This window comes from Heloderma suspectum, chromosome 2 (genome assembly GCF_057233095.1).
Source record: "Heloderma suspectum isolate Gila_16-S chromosome 2, 16-S_ref, whole genome shotgun sequence".
NCBI classification, from domain to species: domain Eukaryota; kingdom Metazoa; phylum Chordata; class Lepidosauria; order Squamata; family Helodermatidae; genus Heloderma; species Heloderma suspectum.
In genome coordinates, this window is record NC_139459.1 from 406,170,507 (window position 1) to 406,192,542 (window position 22,036).

A 22,036-nucleotide genomic window follows, 5' to 3' on the forward strand; every position below is an offset into this window, starting at 1 on the left:
TGTTGGAAAAGAGTGTTTGCTATGATCAGCGTGTTCTCTTGGCAAAACTCTATCAGCCTTTGTCCTGCTTCATTTTGTACACCAAGGCCATGCTTGCATGTTATCCCGGTGATTTCTTGACTTCCTACTTTAGCATTCCAATCCCCTATGATGAAAAGGATGTCTTTTTTTGGTGTTAGTTCTAGAAGGTGTTGTAGGTCTTCATAGAACTGATCAACCTCAGCTTTGTCGGCCTCAGTGGTTGGGGCATAGACTTGAATTACTGTGATGTTGAATGGTTTGCCTTGGATTCGTACTGAGATCATTGTATCGTTTTGGAGATTGTACCCCAGTACTGCTTTTCCCACCTTTTTGTTGACTATGAGTGCTACTGCATTTCTTCTAAGGGATTCTTGCCCACAGTAGTAGATATGATGGTCACCTGAATTAAATTCGCCCATGCCTGTCCATTTGAGTTCGCTGATTCCCAAGATGTCGATGTTCAGTCTTGCCATCTCATGTTTGACCACCTCCAGCTTACCTTGATTCGTTGATCTGACATTCCAGGTTCCTAAACAATATTGTTCTTTACAGCATCAGATTTTCTTTACACCACCAGACACATCCACAGCTGAGTGTCCTTTCGGCTTTGGCCCAGCCGCTTCACTCTTTCTGGCGCTACTTGGAAATTCCCTCTGCTCTTCCCCAGTAGTATATTGGACAACTTCCAACCTGAGGGGCTCATCTTCCAGCGTCATATCTTTTAGCCTTGTGATACGTTCCATGGGGTTTTCTTGGCAAGAATACTGGAGTGGGTTGCCATTTCCTTCTCCAGTGGACCACATTTTGTCAGAACTCTCCACCATGACCTGTCCGTCTTGGGTGGCCCTGCACAGCATAGCTTATGGCTTCACTGAGTTACACAAGCCCCATCGCCACAACAAGGCAGTGTTCCATGAAGGGGTTTTAATACTGTTGTTGTTGTTCAGTCATTCAGTCATGTCCGACTCTTCGTGACCCCATGGACCATAGCACGCCAGGCCTTCCTGTACTGCGCTCTCTCCCGGAGTGATTTTAATACTTTAATACTGAGAGGTATATAAATCGCATAAATGAATAAACACATAAAGCGAATAAAGGAGACTGCCCAGCATATAGCATCGTAATTCCTGGGCACAAGATGGGTCACAACTGTTGTGAAAGCAGCTGAGAAAGAGAATCCAACTTCTTATTTGATAAGCATGGTACTTGTGGTTTGCTAAGCGCTTTACTAAGTGATTGCTAATTGCTAATCATATTTCTTGAACTTTAATTGTCATCTAATGAAAACCAACCACCAACAGCCCTGTGGGGTTGAGCCTTGGGCTGCCTGGTTAAACCATACTTGACAACCCATTTCCACAGATATACACAGCCCAAGAGTTATCAAACCAAATCACACCTCCACATCACAGCAGGACTGATGGTGGTTCTTAGCCCTTGTAAGCTGCAAGTGGAATTGCAATTGAGTTTCCACACTTCAGCAGTTATTGAACTTTTCCTGTGTATAGATCCTGTTACATTCCATACATATTATTGTGCTAGTAAGAAAGAAGTCTATTTCACCTGAGCGGCCATGTTTTTAAAACTCCACTCCCCTCTCACTGGACTTTTTTTTTAAATCACTCAGTTATTTTATTTGTGCTACAACACTTCTGTTTTAAATAGTATTTGCCCAATTTGTGTCATGGCTTGTGTGTCTGTGTGCGTGTGGGTGTGTGAGAATGTGTGTGTGTTTTATACATAATTGAATGTCTAACTGTGGAGTAACGTATATTATCTTTAAAAAGGGACATTATCTGAAACATCCATGGGGGTGGGGGGTGGGGGTGAGGTAGACATTTACTAAATGACACCTCTAAAATCAATTCCAACAGACTTATATGCCCTCTTTAGTTTTTGTTGTTAGATGCTCCTTTGTATTCAGATTAGGCCTCAGTATAATAATGTAGCACTTGGGGAGGAAAATGCAGCCCAGTAACCCAGCACTGGAGGCCAAGATGGAGAAGACCTGCACGGCCACCATGTATTTCCCCTTGGTGCTCAGGTAGGTGGGCACAAAGGACACCCACATGCTGCAGAAGACCAGCATGCTGAAGGTGATCAGCTTGGCTTCGTTGAAGGCCCCAGGCAGCTTCCGGGCTAGGAAAGCCACTGTGAAGCAGATGGCAGCCAGGAAGCCCATGTAGCCAAGGGCAGCATAGAACATGGTGACAGACCCTTCATTGCATTGCAGGATGATCTCTCCAGGTTGGGAATGCATGTCAGAGTCAGGGAACGGGGGAGAAATGCCCAGCCAGATGGTGCAGATGACAGCTTGGACACTGGAACAGGAAATGACAATGGAGTTGGCCAAACTCTTCCCCAGCCACCCCCTCACCCTGTTCCCTGGCTTTGTGGCCAGGAAGGCCAGCACCACAGTGATCGTTTTGGCCAACAGTGAAGAGACGGCAACGGAGAAGATGATGCTGAAGGCTGTTTGTCGGAGGACGCAGGTAGCTTTCCTTGGCCTCCCAATGAAGAGGAAGGAGGACAAGAAGGAAAGCAGGAGAGAGACGAGGAGAATGTAGGAGAGGTCCCGGTTGTTGGCTTTGACTATTGGGGTTTCGAGGAATTTAGTGAAGATTCCTAACACAAATCCTGTGGTTAAGGACAAGAATAGGGCAAAGGAAGTCAGGATGATCCCCAGATGCTCTTCATAGGACAGGAAGGTTGTAACCTTCGGGATACATTCATCTCGGTCCTGGTTTGGATGCTGATCATCTGGACACTTGCTGCAATGATCTGCATCTGAAAAGAACAAGAGTAACTTTGCTTTTCTATATTCATAATAGTCGTTGTTCTATTATATTCCATCCAATATGTTTTTGGGTGAGCTTATACCCGAGAAGAAGAAGAATGAAGTGGGCATTAGAGCAGAGGCAGGGAGAGGTTGGGAACTGAGAACTTGTAGTAGGACAAAGATGTGCTGGAGGACGTGTCCAAAGAAGAATCTCTGAAGACCATAGGATACTATTGGGCTGGACAGAACAATAAAGCAAATCAGCATAAGGCAGAATGTCTCTGTTGTTCAAACTGCAGTGGGGTGGTCAGTACCCTAACCCGCATTGCTTAGGAGGACAAGGGTCAGAAACACTATTCTTTATTAAATGTGAATCCTACACTTCCTCCAAAGTTCTCTGGGTGGGTGGTAAACATGTGGCTATCCCATTTTAACCCAGCAATACCTCTGTGAGATTGCTGGGGTGAGAAATAGTTCCTGGCCTAAAGTCACCCACTCCTATGTTCCTCAATGAGGACAGATCAGAACCCAGTTCTCCCAAATCCAAGACCTACACTGGGACTACTTCTTCATCCTGCTAATGGGTTCAAAGGGACCTCAGGTATCAAGTATCAACTTCCCATCAGACTCAGGAACTCTGAATGAATTGTACCATCCTCAACCTGCCTCACTAGTTTAAGAATTATTTTGTTAGAGGAATAGAAGTTGGAAGGCCAATCTAAGTAGAAGTGGGGATTTATTTTGTGTCTGATCTGAATAGTAAGTGGGAAGTAACTCTATTGCAGTGTTTTTCAAGACTTTATCTTGCATGATTCATTTTCCCATCACCACCTGTGCTAGGAAAAGTTACAGAGCAACCTCGGCTATACCTTTTCCTTTCCTTTCCTTTTTGTTTATTGCGTGTCCTGTTGATTTCCATTTATACACACCCACACACCTTAAAGCGGGTGCAGAGATAATTATACATATACTATTTCTAAGCTGCCTTATATATAATATACAAAGAGATTAAAACCAACCAAGAGTTTTATGGGATTTTTAGCCATAACAGCAACTTCCCCCATTTCTTAACCAATCAGCTCCTTGTAGGTTTGATTTATGGTTTTCTTTTCTCGGCATAGATGATTCTTCTGTTTGCAGATATGTTGTAAGGCACATACTTCATGCGGGGCACAGACAGGGCTGCTCTGCCCCTCCATTCACCTGTGTGAACAAGCCACATTTTGTGTTCCATGTCTTTAAGCAAAGGGGTATTAAACCATTGCTGAGTCCTGGAAGTTTTGATGTTAATTTTTAAGAACTGCTTCAAAGCATTAAAACCATTTTTGTGTTAAAGGCTTTATTTTATTTTTTTCCTGGTGTGTACTTCCTGGAGAGCTTTGGCTGTTGAGAGCTATAGAAATGGAATGAATGAATGAATGAATGAATGAATGAATGAATGGTATTCAACACGGAGACCATGCCTGTGATTTTATTTGCAGAAGGGGCATTTAGGCTGGTAATGCTGCTCCCTGCCCCATCCACTGCTTGCAGCCACAATAATCAAAATTCAATGAGCAAATGCCTCCAGTTTGTTTGTTTTTTAAGGCTATACAGGTCTGAACTAGGCCCCGAAGTGCAGGGAGATTATGAGCTAAGCCTTGAGACTGCATCTTCCAGAAAGTGCAGAGAAACAATGTGGACGGAATGGAGAAGATGCTATGCAGAGGTGACTGTGGGGTTGTGGGAAACTGCTGGAAAATCATTGGGGGCCACCCACTTCTCTTTCTAGAGCAGCCTTCCCCAACCCAGTGGCCTCCAGATGTGTCGGACTGCAACTCCGAGCATTCCTAAGCATTGGCCATGCTGCCTCTGGTCTCTCCCAAAATTTGAACCATAACAGTGCTGCCAGTGTCAGTTTGGACTATGGGAGGGGCGGTTGCTTTTTGTCTATAAGCTGTTTCTCCCTCAATTTCACCATTTCTCTTGAAATTTCTAGGGTATCTAAAATGATCCTTTCCTTCTGGGACCTGAGGATTTCAGAAAGATTGCTCAACCTCTTTTCATTTCATAAAGGTTAGAGGGACCCACCACTGAACATCACTGAACACAGCGGAGTGCTCAGTTTCATGAAGGGCCTTAACAAAGCCATTCTGCTGTGACACCGCTGAGACACAACACAAGAAAGGATCCAAGTTCCGAGATGCCTCTAAAAACCCTTCACAGAACATGTCTGGGGGTGTCTCTGCCCTCCTCCCCAGGGGCTGCTTTCTCCTCTGGAGGCACCCACCTTCCTGAGTGGAGATGGTCCCTTCCGTGCAGGGAGCACAGTCGTAGCAGCAAACGGGCTTTCCTTCCAGAACCACCTTCTTGAATCCAGGGCGACAGCTTTCCACACACCTGGAACGTGGCAGGGGCTGAACACAGAGACATGGACCATCAAGGAAAAAGCGTCAGGACTCATTCGTCTACACAAATGGGAGACAGGGTTGGAACAGGCCCAACACGGCCTCTAGCCACAAGTTTAACTTGAGGCCTGTTACCAGGTCTGCAATGAGGGAGTGCTGGCATGGGAATAGGTCTAACATAGAATAATATAGAAAAATGTAATAAAAACCAAACGTTTTCCTTTCTTTTCCTTAGTGGCCACCTTCCTTACCTCATTTGGCACGGGCACCCTGAGAAGGACCTCTGAGGATTATCTCCGCATCCGGGCAGGGAGATCTGGAAGGAGATGCGCCTTCCGCTAACCTGTCCCTAGCCTCTTCGGGCTGTAGAAGTTAATTTGTTGTTGTTGTTCAGTCGTTCAGTCGTGTCCGACTCTTCGTGACCCCATGGACCAGAGCACGCCAGGCCTTCCTGTCCTGCGCTCTCTCCCGGAGCGTGCTCAAGTTCATCTTCATTGTATCGGTGATGCTATCTAGCCATCTCATCCTCTGCCGTCCCCTTCTCCTTTGGCCTTCAGTCTTTCCCAGCATCAGGGTCTTTTCCAGGGAGTTTTCTCTTCACATTAGGTGGCCAAAATATTGGAGCTTCAGCTTCAGGATCTGTCCTTCCAATGAGCACTCAGGAAAATCATCATCCTTGAGGATGGACTGATTGGACCTCCTTGCAGTCCAGGGGACTCGTAAGAGTCTTCTCCAGCACCACAGTTCGAAAGCATCAATTCTTCGGCGCTCAGCCTTCCTTATAGTCCAGCTCTCACAGCCATACGTTACTACTGGGAAAACCATAGCTTTGATTATGCGGACCTTTGTCGGCAAGGTGATGTCTCTGCTTCTTACTATGCTGTCTAGGTGTGCCATAGCTTTCCGCCCAAGGAGCAAGCGTCTTATAATTTCATGGCTACAGTCACCGTCTGCGGTGATCTTGGAGCCCAAGAAAATAAAATCTGCCACTGCTTACATTTCTTCCCTTTCTATATGCCAGGAAGTGATCGGGCCAGATGCCATGATCTTAGTTTTTTTAATGTTGAGTTTCAAACCAGCATTTGCACTCTCCTCTTTCACCCTCAACATGTTATGTTAAATAAGCAGGGCGACAATATACAGCCTTGTCTTACTCCTTTCCCAATTTTGAACCAATCGGTCGTTCCGTGTCTGGTTCTTACTGTTGCTTCTTGTCCCTCATACAGGTTTCTCAGAGGACAGGTAAGGTGGTCTGGTACTCCCATCACTTTAAGAATTTGCCACAGTTCGTTGTGATCCACACAATCTAAGGCTTTAGCGTAGTCAATGAAGCAGAAATAGACGTTTTTCTGGAATTCTCTTGCTTTCTCCATGATCCAGCAAATGTTGGCGATTTGATCTCTAGTTCCTCTGCCTCTTCGAAACCCAGCTTGTACTTCTGATAGTTCTCGGTTCACATGCTGCTGAAGCCTAGCTTGTAGGATTTTGAGCATCACCTTGCTGGCATGTGAAATGAGCACAATTGTACAGTAGTTTGAACACTCTTTGGCATGGCCCTTCTTTGGAACTGGAATGTAAACTGACCTTTTCCAGTCTTGTGGCCACTGTTGAGTATTGCAAATTTGTTGGCATATTGAGTGCAGCACTTTAACAGCATCATCTTGTAGGATTTTAAATAGCTCAGCTGGAATACTGTCATCTCCGCTAGCTTTGTTGTTACTAATGCTTCCTAAGGCCCACTTGACTTCACTCTCTAGGATGTCCGGCTCAAGTCCAGTGAGTGCACTAGCATGGCTATCAGGGACATTAAGACTTTTCCTGTATAGTTCTTCTGTGTATTCTTTCTAAGATTGGTGGAGAATTCCTCCACGGATTCCAGTGAAGCTGGATTCTTCAGAATCAGGCCCTCCGGAATCCATGGCGGAACAGCCTCCTGCCCCCCCACCCACCCCCCGTGGAATCCCCCCGGGACGGCACTTACCTAGGGCGGATGCGGCGGATGCGGCGTCAGCTAGGGATGGACGAAAGTCACTTACCTGATCCTGAAGCTTGCTTCTCGGTGGGGGGAGGCTCTCCGTCCCTCCTCCCGAAATTCTGGCCGGGGGGGAGGCGCCCCGTCCCTCCGGCCACGAAACTTTGTCTCCTGCTGGGACGCAAATGACGGCGGCCATAGCCGCAGCCGTTTGCGTCCCTGGCCTGCAGTCAACCGTGATAGGCTACGTAAATGTTTACGTAGCCTATCACGGCTGACTTTGAAAAAAAAAAGCGTGTATGCAAATGGCGGCGCCCATGGGCGCCGCCATTTGCATTCCTTATTTTGGCACGTGTAGTCTACGTAAAGATTTATGCAGACTACAGCGAAAATAAAGGCAACGCTATTTGCGTTCCCCTTATTTTCGCCATAGTATACGTAAACGTTTACGTCGACTAAGACTACATGTGCCAAAACAAGGAACACAAATGGCGGTGCCATGGGTGCCGCCATTTGCGTACGCGCTTTTTATTTTTTTATTTTTTTATTTTTTTATTTTATTTTTATTTTATTTTATTTATTTCATTTCTATACTGCCCAATAGCCGAAGCTCTCTGGGCGGTTCACAAAAACTAAAACCAAACAACACACAATAAAACAATTTAAAATATATAGAACATTAACACCACAATATAACAATACAACCACAATAAAACCTAGCAGCAGTACAGGAGTTTAAAATACAGATTTAAAACAGCAAAGATAAAAATTTAGAAAGCTAAAATGCCAGGGAAAATCAAAAGGTCTTCACCTGGCGCCAAAAGGAGTACAATGTAGGCGCCAGGCGAACCTCACTAGGGAGCTCATTCCAGAGCCGGGGTGCCACAGCAGAAAAAGCCCTCCTCCTAGTAGCCACCCACCTCACTTCCTTTGGCAGGGGCTCACGGAGAAGGGCCACTGAGGATGATCTTAAGGTCCGGGCAGGCACATATGGGAGGAGGCGATCCTTCAGGTAACCTGGCCCCAAGCCGTTAAGGGCTTTGAATGTTAACACCAGCACTTTGAATCGGGCCCGGAAATGGACTGGCAGCCAGTGCAGCTGGAAAAGTACTGGCGTAATATGAGCTCGCAGGCCAGTCCCTGTTAACAATCTTGCTGCCCTATTTTGGACCAGCTGAAGTTTCCGGACCGTTTTCAAAGGCAGCCCCACGTATAACACATTGCAGTAATCCAGACGAGAAGTTATCAGAGCATGGAGAACTGTCGCTAGGCTCTCTCTGTCCAGATAAGGGCGTAGTTGGCATACCAGCCTAAGCTGATAAAAAGTGCTCCGTGCCACTGAGTTCACCTGTGCCTCAAGTGACAGTTCTGGATCCAAGAGCACCCCCAAACTACGAACCCGATCCTTTAGGGGGAGTGCAACCCCCTCCAGAACAGGTTGAATATCACCTAGCCGGGCAGACGAACCACCCACTAACAGTACCTCCGTCTTGTCTGGATTGAGCTTCAGTTTATTAGCCCTCATCCAGTCCATTACCGTGCCCAGGCAGTGGTTCAGAACAGCCACTGCCTCACCTGGTTTTGATGAAAAAGAGAGGTAGAGCTGGGTGTCATCCGCATATTGATGGCACCTCAGCCCACACCTCCGGATAACCTCCCCCAGCGGTTTCATGTAGATGTTAAACAGCATGGGGGATAAAATAGAGCCCTGTGGAACCCCATGGCACAATTGCCATGGCACAGAGCAATAATCCCCCAGCACCACCTTCTGGAATCGGCCATCCAAGTAGGAGCGGAACCACTGTAGTGCAGTGCCTCCAACTCCCAACCCAGACAACCTATCCAGAAGGATACCATGGTCGATGGTATCGAAAGCCGCTGAGAAGGTCCAGGAGAATCAAAAGGGTCTCACTCCCCCGTCCCTCTCCTGGCAGAGGTCATCCCACAGGGCGACCAAGGCAGTTTCCATTCCAAAACCAGGCCTGAAGCCCGATTGAAATGGATCTAGATAATCCGTTTCATTCAAGAGTGCCTGGAGCTGTCCTACAACCACCCGCTCAAGCACCTTGCCCAGGAAGGGGATGTTGGCCACTGGCCTATAATTGTTAACATCCTCTGGGTCCAGGTTAGGCTTTTTCAGGAGTGGTCTAATTACCGCCTCTTTTAAAGCGGCAGGCACCACTCCCTCTCTCAAGGAGGAATTTACAACCTCCTGGACCCAGCCGGACAACCCCTCCTTGTTTGATTTAATAAGCCGTGAAGGGCAAGGGTCAAGCACACAAGTGGTCGATCGGACTTGGCCAAGCACCTTGTCCGCATCCTCAGGCCTCAGTAACTGAAACTCATCCAATAAAACTGGACCAGACGGTGCTCTGAACACCTCTACCAATGGAACTGCATTAATGGTGGTGTCCAATTCATGACGAATCTGAGCGACTTTATCCTCAAAGTGCCGCGCAAACTTGTCACAGCGTGCTACTGAGGGTTCCACCGTCTCTCTCCCTGGCCCAGAATGTAACAGGCCGCGAACCACTCGGAAAAGCTCCACTGGACAACACTGAGAAGATGCAATGCTGGTGGAAAATAACTGTCTCTTTGCCACCCTCACCGCCACAGAGTAGGCTCGATAGTGGGCTCTTACCTGTGTTTGGTCAGACTCGGCACGAGTTTTCCTCCACCTGCGTTCCAGCCGTCTCCCCTCCTGCTTCATTGCCCTCAGCTCAGGTGTATACCAAGGAGCTGGCCGGGCTCTGCTCAGAGGGAGAGGGCGCTTGGGCGCAATCGTGTCAACCGCCCGAGTCATCTCTGCATTCCACAGAGCGACCTGGGCTTCGACAGGAGCACCAGCCATACCAGCAGGAAAATCCCCCAGAGCCCTCTGGAATGCATCGGAATCCATTAATCTCCGGGGGCGGACCATTTTAATAGGTCCCCCACCCTTGCAGAGGGGGAAGGCCGCCAGGAGTCTAAACCTCCGCAGGAAGTGATCTGTCCATGACAAAGGGACAGATGTTAATTCCTCCACTTTCACTTCACCATCCTCCTGCCCAGTCGAGAAAACCAGATCAAGCGTGTGTCCTTTTGTATGTGTTGGGCCGATGACATGTTGGGACAGCCCCATGGTTGTCATGGCGGCCATGAAGTCCTGAGCCGTCCCGGATACAGCAGCCTCGGCATGGAAGTTGAAATCCCCCAGGACCATCATCCTGGGGGTCCTCAACACCAAGTCCGAGACCACCTCCGTCAGCTCAGGCAGGGAGTCTGATGGGCAGCGGGGTGGGCGGTACACCAACAGAATCCCTAATCTGTCCCGGGTACCCAACACAAGGTACAAACACTCAAGATCTGCACTCGAATGAGCAGGAAGCCTGGAGAGGGAGATTGAATTCCTACAGACCACGGCAACCCCCCCTCCCCAGCCCTCAAGTCGGTGTTGGTGCTGCACCAAGTACCCAGGAGGCACAGCTGGGAAGAACCAGAAGAGGGGACAGCTGTAAGGTGTCTAGCCCCTCTTCTCCTCAGCTGGCCTGTTAATCCCCCAACGCCATACCTTTTTTTCAAAGTCAGGCGTGATAGGCTATGTAAACATTTACGTAGCCTATCATGGTGTTTTTTAAAAATCTAGCCGTGATAGGCTACGTAAATCTTTACATAGCCTATCACGTTTGTTTGGTTTCTTTTTTTTTTACCTGGAAATGGCGGCGGTGGCAGCCAGTCGGAAGACTGGCCGCTGCCGCTGCCACCACCAAACCACCGCCAGAGCCGCTGCCGCCAGGGACATTTGAGCAAGGTAATTCTTGTCCCGGGGGGGCGGGGGGATGGCAGACCATTTCTCCACCAATTTCGGGGGGCTGAATGCACTGGCATTCGGCCTCCCCGAGATTCGTGGAGAAATTCTCTGACATCCCTAGCGGTGGCGGCTCCGGCGGCGGCTCTGGTGGCTGGACTCCTGGCCGGCCGCGGCAGGGTTGCTGCCGCCGCCATTGCCATCCTTGCACCGTGATAGCCTAAGTAAGAATTTACATAACCTATCATGGCTAACCTCAAAAAAATCCCCAAAACGCAGCGTACGCAAATGGCGGCAGCTATGGCGGCCGCCATTTCCATTCCCTATTTTTTGCCGATTTATCTTACATAAATATTTACATAAGATAAAACAGCGAAACAAAAGGGGAATGCAAATAACGTAGTGGACGCTATTTGTGTTCCTTTATTTTTCGCCGTTCTAGCCTACAGCTGCCATTTGTGTCCGCACCAGGAAATCCGGCTCCGGATGGCCCTGGCTGGCTGCTGTACGGCCTGGCCACTGAGCAGAGCCGGCCGTCGAGGATTCCGGGGGGGAGGAGCGGATCGCCTCCCCCACCCACCATGAAAGATTCCGCGAAAAGGTCAGTGACTTTCGTACATCCCTAATTCTTTCCACCTCTTCTTAATCTCATCTGCTTCTGTTCAGTCCCTGCCTTCATTGTCCTTTATCATGCCCATCTTTGCACAAAACGTTCCCTTGAGATCTCCGATTTTCTTGAAGAGATCTCTAGTCTTTCCCATTCTGTTGTTTTCTCGATTTCTTTGCATTGTTCATTTAAGAAGGCCTTCTTGTCTCTCCTTGCTATTCTCTGGAACTCTGCATTCAGTTGGATACATCTTCCCCTTCCTCCCTTGCTTTTCGCTTCCCTTCTTTCGTGAGCTACTTGTAAAGCCTCATCAGACAGCCACTTGGCTTTCTTGCATTTCTTTTTCTTTGGGATGGATTTCGTTGCTGCCTCCTCAACAATGTGACGGACCTCCATCCATAGTTCCTCAGGCACTCTGTCTATCAGGTCTAATCCCTTAAATCTATTCCTCACCTCCACTGTATATTCATAATGGATATGATTTAGGTCATACCTGAATGGTTTAGTGGCTTTCCCTACCTTCTTCAATTTAAGCCGACATTTTGCAACAAGAAGCTCATGATCTGAGCCACAGTCAGCTCCAGGTCTTGTTTTTACTGACTGTATGGAGCTTCTCCATCTTTGGCTGCAAAGGACATAATCAATCTGATTTCAATATTGACCATCTGGGGATGTCCATGTGTAGAGTCGCCTCTTGTGCTGTTGGAAAAAAGTGTTTGCTATGATCAGCGTGTTCTCTTGGCAAAACTCTACCAGCCTTTGTCCTGCTTCATTTTGTACACCAAGGCCATGCTTGCCTGTTGTCCCGGTTATTTCTTGACTTCCTACTTTGGCATTCCAATCCCCTATGATGAAGACGACATCTTATTTTGGTGTTAGGTGTAGAAGGTATTGTACGTCTTGATACATCCGATCAACCTCAGCTTCTTCAGCCTCAGGGTTGGGGCATAGACTTGAATTACTGTGATGTTTAGGGATGGCAGCGAATTCCGCCACGGCTTTCAGTGAGGCCGAATGCACTGGCATTTGGCCCTCCAAAATCCGTGGTGGAACGGCCTGCCCCCCCTGCCCCCCCTTGGATCCCCCCCGGGACGAGACTTACCTGGGGCGGATGTTCCGGACGGCGGCGGCTCCAGCCACGGCTGCAGCGGCGGTGGTGGCTGATCTTTCGACCGCCTGCCGCAGCTGCCATTTGCAGTCCGGTCTTTGCCGTGATAGGCTATGTAAGTCTTTATGTAGCCCATCACGTCTGGGTTAAAAAAAAAAAAAGCGTACGCAAATGGCAGCGGCTATGGCGGCCACCATTTGTGTTCCTTATTTTTCGCCGTTTTAATCTACGTAAATATTTACGTAGACTATTACGGTGAAAAAAAAGGGGAATGCAAATAGCGTAGTGGGCGCTATTTGCATTCCTTTTTTATTCACCGTTTTAGCCTACGTAAATATTTACCATTTGCGTCTGCACCAGCCAGTCGGTGGCCAGAAGTCCGGCCGCAGACGGCCCTAGCCTGGCCGGCTGCTCTGCGGAGCCGCCGCAGAACATAGCCAACCATCAAGGATTCTGGGGGGGAGGGACGGAGCGCCTCCCCCCCACCATGAACACAATCCATGAAAAGGTAAGTGACTTTCGTACATCCCTAGTGATGTTGAATTGTTTGCCTTGGATTCGTACTGAGATTCGTACTGAGTCTTCCGACCGGCTCCCGCCACCACCATTTCCAAGTAAAAAACAACAACAAACAACAAACGTGATAGGCTACGTAAAGATTTACGTAGCCTATCATGGCTAGATTTTTAAAAAACACTGTGATAAGCTACGTAAATGTTTACGTAGCCTATCACGGCTGAGTAAAAAAAGCAAAAACAAACCCGCGCGTACGCAAACCCACGCGTATGCCCATTTACGTTCCTTATTTTGGCACGTTTACGTAAATGTTTACGTAGACTACACTTGCCAAAATAAGGAACACAAATGGCGGTTCCCATGGGAGCCGCCATTTGCGTACGCATGGGTTTTTTTTTTTCCACTCAGCTGTGATAGGCTATGTAAACATTTACGTAGCCTATGACGGCTGACTGCAGGGACGCAAACGGCGGCGGCTACGGCCGCCGCCATTTGTGTCCCCGCAGGACAGCAGGATTCGTGGCTAGAGGGTCGGGGCACCTCCCCTCCGGCCAGAATTTTGGGGGGAAGGGATGGGGCACCTCCCCCCCACCGCGAAGCAAGCTTCGGGATCAGGTAAGGGGCTTTCGTACATCCCTACCAAGATGTCGAAGTTCAATCTTGCCATCTCATGTTTGACCACCTCCAGCTTACCTTGATTTATTGATCTGACATTCCAAGTTCCTAAACAATATTGTTCTTTACAGCATTGGATTTTCTTTTCACCACCAGACACATCCACAGCTGAGTGTCCTTTCGGCTTTGGCCCAGCCGCTTCACTCTTTCTGGCGCTACTTGGAAATATCCTCTGCTCTTCCCCAGTAGTATATTGGACACCTTCTGACCTGAGAAGCTCCTCTGCCAGTGTCATCTCTTTCAGCCTTGTGATACGTTCCATGGGGTTTTCTTGGCAAGAATACTGGAGTGGGTTGCCATTTCCTTCTCCAGTGGACCACATTTTGTCAGAACTCTCTGCCATGACCTGTCCGTCTTGGATGGCCCTGCACGGCATAGCTTATGGCTTCACTGAGTTACGCAAGCCCCTTCACCACAACAAGGCAGTGATCCATAAAGGGGGGAGATATGATAGCGCTCTTCAAGTACTTGGGAGGTTGACAAAGAGGGGAAGGCCAGGATCATTTCTCGAACATCCCAGGTTGCAGGACATGCAATAATGGGCTCAAGTTATAGGAAGCCAGATTCCGGCTGAACATCAGGAAAAACTTTCTGTCTGTTAGAGCAATACGAGAATGGAACCCGTTCCCTAGGGAGGTGTTGGGCTCTCCCACACTGGAAGCATTCGAGATGAGGATCTCGAGATGAGGATCTCAGGGATGCTTTGACTGGGATTCCTGCCTTGAGCAGGGGGTTGGGCTCAGTGGTCTCATAGGCCTTCCAACCCTCCTCTGCTGTGATTCTATGAAATAAAGGAGGCTGCCCAGCATGTAGCATCACAAGTCTGGGGCACGAAATGAGGGACAGCTTTTTTAAAAGCAGTTTAATCATTGCACAGCGGGGTATGGTGTCTACTACAGGGTTAGAAGCTGGAGGCTTACCTGTTTTCTCCTGGACCCAAGAGGGAGAGTGACTATATAAATATGTATGTATGTATGTATTCTACCCTGTGGGGTTGCTACCAGTCTGGGTTTGTAACATTGGGATTAATCTGCCTACGGAGACAAGAGGACTTGGGCTGTGCTCATAGTTACGTTTTCTCTCCTATTAAAGGCTGATGGGAATGGGCTTTGATGTTTGTTGGGAATACAGTATCTGTCTAGAATGTATTAAGAAATCCCTTTCTTAACTGATTCGCCCTGGTCTGGGGTGTGAGCAAGGTTGGCTGCCTGGGGGTAAATGCTAAGACCTGGGTTACACTAGCACACCAGAGAAGGGCTAAATTGGTCTCCCCAGGAAGGGAGTTCCAGAGCCACCAAAAAGGCCCACTCTCCAGTCTCCACCAAACATGCTTCAAATATGAGCAGGACAGGGAGAAAGGCCTCTCCCAAGGATCTTAACACCCCGGCAGGCTTGCATTGGAGAGGCCAAACATCTGGGTCGGGGGGGGCACCAGGTCAAGGAAGGCCAGCTATAGCCAGCCCTGGACAATATGCTGGCTGCATCATTGAGTGGTAGAGCCCTGCTTTGCATCTAGGAGGTCCCAGGTTCCGTCCCTGGCAGCATCTCCAGGTAGGGCAGGAGAAGCTGTCCCCTGAAACCCTGGAGAACCACTGCCATCGGTCAGTCTCAACAGTGCTGGGCTGGGCAGGACCAAAGGCAGCTTCCAGTGTTCCTGTGGAAATTGTTACATTCAGGCTCCAGATCAGCCTAGGAAGCTGCCTAAGAATGAGCTAAAATTTCCCAGCAATCCTGAAATTCTGTCCCAGGTAGAGCATATTACAGTTATGAGAGCTTAGTTAGCAGATGATATAAAACAGATGATTTTCTCCACCTTGTTGAGACGCTTGGGCCACACAAGGGCATCCTGGTTGATGGTGAGCTTTCCGTCTGTGGGTCCCCACCTTTCCATCGTCCCAAATTTCTCTCTAATGGCAGATGCATTGGGAAACACCACCCAGTTCACGATGTCAAAGTCGGCTGCCAGCTCTCCGTTCCTGTCCAAATACGCTCCGTCCAGGATGGAAGCATTGTAATGCTGGGGGTTCCGCAGAAAAGCGTGAAACTACCAGGTCAGAAGGAGCGCCAGCATTTAGTACACAGGAAAGCCACATTCAGCAAGTCAGTTCAGCCTTGAATCTCCCATGGCTCAGGGCTGCTTCCACACTCAAGGGGCTGTTCGACTCTTCTTACCCTTCATTTGCACCCCTGTCTTTTGCCATGATGGGCTACGTATATATTTATGTAGCCTATCACAGCCTCTGCAGGGACACAAATGGCGTCCCTGCGTTAGCCGTGATAGGCTACGTAAATACTTACGTCGCCTATCATGGACATTCAAAAGAGACGAGGAGCACCGGAACGGCCGACAAAGGTACGCTCCGTTCTGGGCCCATTTCACCAGGTGGTGGGGTGGGAGGGCTTCGTTCCGCCATGGATTTCAGGGGGCCCAAATGCACTGGCATTCGGCCTCACTGAGATCCATGGTGGAATCCTCTGACATCTCTAGTCGCAGCCCAGACAGGCGGCAGGAAGGATCAGCCAGAGGCAGCGAGATGGCCGTCGCCTGTGGGGGAGGAGAGGGAAGGGCCCATGCAGGCACAGGGGGTTGAGCCAGTGCTGGGGCCCAGACCAGATGAACTGCGTCCTCAGAGGCCAGTCTAGGGGGCCCAAGCAGGGAGCAGCACAGGGAGTTTCTCATTTGGGTTTGCTCCAGAAGAACGCAACATTTCTCACACTACTACACTGGTCATTAGAGTCCAGTTGCAAGACAATCATTCTGGAAGTGTACAATTCATGACCATGTTCAGCAGGGATATCTGGGATGGGAAAGGGAATACCTGCCATGGCTGCAGCCTCTGGACATCCAGCCTGTGTCCACCCTCCACCACCCTCCTCTTGGGTCTGGACGAAGAAGCGGCATCCAAGGCACGGGCCACAGCCTGGATGGTGTTGTAAATGATGTAGCTGTCAAGAGACAGGATCATCTCCATGTCCTCTGGGCACAGGGCCTCCAGTCTCTCCTTCTCCGTGCATCTTGTCCAGCCTTTCACAGACAGTGCATGCTTTGAGTATGAACACTTAAATGCTTTCCTCACACAGTGGTCAATAAAAGAGGAAAAGCGCCAAAACTTTTCATATGGTTTCCTTTTATTTTTCTCGATAAGGAAGGAAAATATGCCATGGATGCGTGGGGAAGGTATATGAGTCATCAATTCCAAGGTGAAGTCCCACACAGCTGTTATCATCCAGACTGTTCCTGCCCTGTGTTTTCTAAAGTAGTCACTGTATTCTTCTATAAAGTACATTCCATTTAAGAAGGAGCTGGTATCTGCACAGAAAACGAAAACATTGACTTCTCCTGATTTGCGAAATGAAGCCGGATAGATCTCCATTTGGTTTGCACTCATCATTCTGGAGAATCTTTGCGTGAAAACAACACAAAGACGGTTCCTGGCGAGCTCAAGCGTCAAAGTCCTCATGAACCTCTCTCCGTTGTCCGTGTCCGAAGCGACGAGACCAATCAAGGTCCACCTGAAATGCAGGAGCACTTTGGCAATCCCCTGGTACTGGGTTTGGTCTTTGGGGACCATTGGGTAGAAAAAAGGGAACTGAGCTTTATCATTCAGAAGATGAGAAATAAACGTGTAACTGACCTGGCAAGGAAAAGAAAACATTAAGGTCGTATTTTGTTATAGATCAGAGTTGAACTATTTGTCCAATCCCCCTTATTCCTTGTTCCCCCTATTTTCACTGTCTTAGTTTAAGTAAATATTTACGTAGACTAAGACGGACCAAAATAAGGAACGCAAATGGCGGCAGCCGTAGCCGCTGCCATTTGCGTACGCGGGTGTTGTTGTTTTTTTTAAAGTCAGACGTGATAGGCTACGTAAAGATTTACGTAGCCTATCACGGCTGACTACAGGGACACAAACAGCGGCGGCTATGGCCGCCGCCATTTGTGTCCCTGCTAGCCAGGAACCGGATGTCTGGCTGCTGGCGGAGCCGGCCGGTGGCTCCGCGGAATCCCCACGGAGCAGAGTCGGCCAGCCAGGATTCCGGGGGGCCGGCGTGGAGTACCTCCCCCCCCAGCAAGGATTCCGGGGGGAGGGACGGAGTGTCTCCCCCCCCAGTGGAACCCGGCGGAGCCAGGTAAGGCCAATTTCATACATCCCTAGTTTGGCTAAGAATCATTTTGATACGATCTGAATCATTTTGATACGATGTTTTCCCTTTGACTTGCATTGGAAAACAGAAATGGCCATAATGTAATAATTCAGAGACCTGTCAGCCCCCTTGGAGGGGATCCCACCTGCTGGATTTCAGACAGTTTGGCTAAGGGCTCTTTGTGCTAGGTGGAGGTGAAATTTGATTTTTTCAACAAAAAATCTCAAAACCAAGAGCTATAACTTTTCCCTCTTTCCACAGATGTGCATGACATTTGGGGACTTCCCAGCCCCCATAGAGGGGGTGCCACGTTCCAAATATCAGGCAGTTCGGCACACGAGTTTTTGTGCTAGGCACAGATAAAATGTGCTGTTCTCAGAATCTCAAACTCAAGGACATAAAATCAGAGGAGTTTAAATGGTGATTAGGAGGAGGTCACGATCCCTAATCTCTGCTGTAGGTTTCTTTGAAGTGCAAATAACCCCTTTCCCCCAGCACATTCTGATTCAGGATCACGGTTGATGATCTCAGGGTCTCAGTGGTCTTCTCTGGCAGGGGCAGGAAGACATAGCAACCCTGCCAAGCGGGATCTGTGTTCATTCTAGAGCTAATACATGCCAAGGAGCCTGGACCTCCAGGGATGCCTGACCAGAACAAACCCGGGCTCAGTGGGCCACTTGGGTGACTCTGATGCTTTGGTGACTCTAGAATGAGCACTCTAGAGTCCTCTTTAAATGAGGATCCATTCGAGGTGCCAGCTAGGGATGGCGGAGAATTTCTCCCCGAATCTTTGGGGGGCCGAGCGCCAACGCATTCGGCCCCCCGAAATCGGCGGTGAAATTCTCCGCCACCCCCCTGGGATGGGACTTACCTTTGGCGAATGTCCCTCCTGGCGGCGGGTCCCGGTGGCAGTTCGTTGGCCTTTCGTCGGGGGCGGCAGCCGGTCTTCCGACCGGCTGCCACCACCGCCATTACAAAGTGTAAAGAAAAAAAAAAAAACGTGATAGGCTACGTAACGATTAACGTAGCCTATCACGGCTAGATTTCCAAAGTCAGCCATGATAGGCTACGTAAATCGTTACGTAGCCTATCACGGGTTTGTTTGTTTTTTTACACTTTGTTTCGCGGCCAGGGAGATGGGGCGCTTCTCCCCGGCCTGAATTTCGGCCGGGCAAGGCGGGAAGCCTCCCCCTCCGGCCTGAATTTTGGCCAGGTGAGGCGGGACGGCTCCCCCCCCCCTCGCCTGAACTTCGGGGGGAGAAGCGAAGCACCTCCCCCACACCACGAAGCACCCCTACGAAAAGGTAAGTGACTTTTGTACATCCCTAGTGCCAGCTGCTGTGGTAATGCCAGCTCCATGAGTGTATACTGAAGTTGCTCCAGTTAAAAAGCTCACAGTGGGACCTTGGGAATACGTGTGAGTGTGTGTGTGTGTGTGTGTGTGTATGTGTGTATGAAATAAAGGATCTGGAAAGAAAGGGAAAACTTCTAAGAAATGGTTGAATTGAGAACAGAGGCTGGTGGGAGACCCATGGGTGCAATAGGGTGTGTCATAGTTGTCTGGACTGGGCCAGCCTGTGGCCAGATTAGAGGCTTGAATGAAGGAATAATGCTAATAAAACAACAATGCCTTGCCCTTGCCCAGCAGGGCATATACGGAAGAGCGGCCAGGGCTCAGAGAGGCAGAAGAAACCAAAGTCAAGCCCAGCATATCCTATAACAGGGGAAGACCGTGAGGGGTGAGGGGCTTGACTGCCCCGGGGCAAACAGCAAGAGCAAAGGAAAAGCAGATGCAGAAGGGAAACTCCCTGCATGCAATAAGGCAGGGCAGGGAGTAGCACTATTCCCTGCGTTACTCATCGGGATGTGAAGCTGGAGAATGTGGCAGGCGGAGGCTGGGGGAGAGACGCCCCTGGGTGCAGCGGGGGGAAATACGCAATAGGCCCATGGCATCAAAGCCACCCAGCCCAGCTATTCCACCCAGGCATGGGGCGTGGGGCACAGGACAGCCGGGTGACCTGACCGATCCTGCAAACTCCTCTGAAAGTTAAAGCTCCAAAAGCGCCAAAGCTCACTGCCGCCGCCGCCGCCACTGCCTCCTCCACCTCCTCCGCCTCCTCCGCCTCCTCCTCTCGGAACCCCTCAGCACTGGTCTGATTTGCTTTGGATCACACGGAAGCACCCCCCAACAGCCCGGATTCGCTTTGGTATTCGGATTCGGCACCAAAGCAATGCACAGCCCAAATCACTAGACCTGGTGGCAGGGAGTTCCACAGAGCTTAACTGTGTGCTGTTCAAACAAGTCCTTTCCTTTGAAAGGCTTGCCTTGATGCTTATTGACCCAGCAAGCCTCCTTGTCCCCCACTCCCTTTTTACTCTTCCACTGAACTGAGAAGATGCCTGAGGCTGTAACCCCAAACACACTTGCCAAGTCATAACTCCTGCTCAGCTCAGCCGGACTTGCTTCAAAATGAACCTGCACAGGAACGCACAGCAACGGTTACTTACGGGTTGCAACAGGGCGTAGGCTTTCTAGAGTGCTGAAGGCATTTTACTAGGGATGTCAGAGAATTCCGCCATGGATCTCGGTGACGCCCAAAATCCGTGGCGGAACGAAGCCCCCGCCCCCCCAACCCACGAAAGGCACGTGGAACAGAGCACTTACGTGCTGCCGTCTGCACTGACTTGCGAATGACGCCCGCCCTGCAGCCACCATTCGCTTCTTCATCATAGCCGTGATAGACTACATAAATACTTACGTAGCCTATCACGGCAGCTTCGCAGGATGCAAATGGCAGCCTCTACGGTGGCCGCCATTTGTGTCTGCAGCAGCCCGTCCACGGCCGGAACTCCGGGTGCTAACGGCCCTGGCCAGCAGCTCCACAGAGCCACCGCGGAGCGGAGCCAGCCCAGGGGGAATTCCGGGGGGAGGGACGGAGCACCTCCCCCCCACCGCGAATCCAAGCTCCACAAAGGTAAGTGACTTTTGTACATCCCTACATTTTACACCTCAAGGGAAACTGCTCTCAAATGAATTGCAACCCTCTTGAGAACTATATCTCCAGTCTCACAGGGTCATCCACTGCCCATTGTTTCACTTGTCTGAAATTAGACTTGCAACATGGAATTAGACTCAGCTTGCGTCTGGCCCATTCTTCTCTATCCCCACCTGTGGGATTTTGTAGATGCCCAACACGGTTGAAATCTGGATGGAGACGTCAGAGTCGGATCCCTCAATGACAGCCATGGGGTGATTCTGCCTTCCACATTTGTAGTTGGGAACATTCGCCTGCCCAACAGAGAGCAGGCTGAATAGGGCATCTGAAGTCATTCGTTCATCAAAGTAGTTCTCATGGATGTTGTAGCCCAGGGTGATGTTGGGTAAGAGCCTGGGATTCTGGTTGATCTCCTGAATGGCAAAGAACACGGACAGGATCCTCCAGTACAAACGGAATTGTTCGCTGAAAAAATATACAAGGAAAATGCCATAACATATTCATATCTGAGACGGATAAAAGGAAGGACTTCTTCGCACAGCTCAGAGTTAAACTACGGAATTTGCGACCTCCAGATGTGGTGACGGCCACCAACTTGGATGGCTTTTTAAAAAGATTAGAGAAATTCAGAAATGGTAACACTTCCTGGCCTATAGAAGGGGAAGAAATGGAAGCAGTGACAGATTTTACTTTCTTGGGCTCCAAGATCACCACAGACGATGACTGTAGCCATGAAATGAAAAGACGCTTGCTCCTTGGGAGCAAAGCTATGGCAAACCTAGACAGCATAGTAAGAAGCAGAGACATCACCTTGCCGACATAGGTCCGCATAATCAAAGCTATGGTTTTCCCAGTAGCAACGTATGGCTGTGAGAGCTGGACTATAAGGAAGGCTGAGCACCGAAGAATTGATGCTTTCGAACTGTGGTGCTGGAGAAGACTCTTACGAGTCCCCTGGACTGCAAGGAGGTCAAATCAGTCCATCCTAAAGGAAATCAACCCTGAGTGCTCATTGGAAGGACAGATACTGAAGCTGAAGCTC

At 49.4% G+C, this 22,036-nt stretch overlaps 1 protein-coding gene across 1 annotated transcript; it reads right to left on the bottom strand.

Moving 5' to 3' along the window:
• Window positions 1-1,027: 1,027 nt before the first annotated feature.
• Window positions 1,028-17,424, bottom strand: LOC146356752 (vomeronasal type-2 receptor 26-like). The gene is made up of 5 exons (XM_084830284.1): window positions 16,930-17,424; window positions 16,672-16,773; window positions 15,666-15,896; window positions 5,070-5,196; window positions 1,028-2,808 (listed from the first exon to the last, which is right to left on the bottom strand). The coding sequence occupies exons 1-5, from the start codon at window positions 17,422-17,424 to the stop codon at window positions 1,898-1,900; spliced, it is 1,866 nt and encodes a 621-aa protein (XP_084686410.1). The 3' UTR covers window positions 1,028-1,897.
• Window positions 17,425-22,036: the final 4,612 nt, after the last annotated feature.

Bases quoted from the DNA above. Each gene is read 5' to 3' on its own strand.
- LOC146356752 (XM_084830284.1), bottom strand. From the start codon at position 17,424: ATGGTCCCCAAAGACCAAACCCAGTACCAGGGGATTGCCAAAGTGCTC. The intron at 15,897-16,671 runs GTATTCCCTTTC...CTGACCTGGTAG, and splicing joins AGAGGCTGCAGCCATGGCAG to TTTCACGCTTTTCTGCGGAA. The intron at 2,809-5,069 runs GTGGGTGCCTCC...TGTTCTTTTCAG, and splicing joins GACCATCTCCACTCAGGAAG to ATGCAGATCATTGCAGCAAG.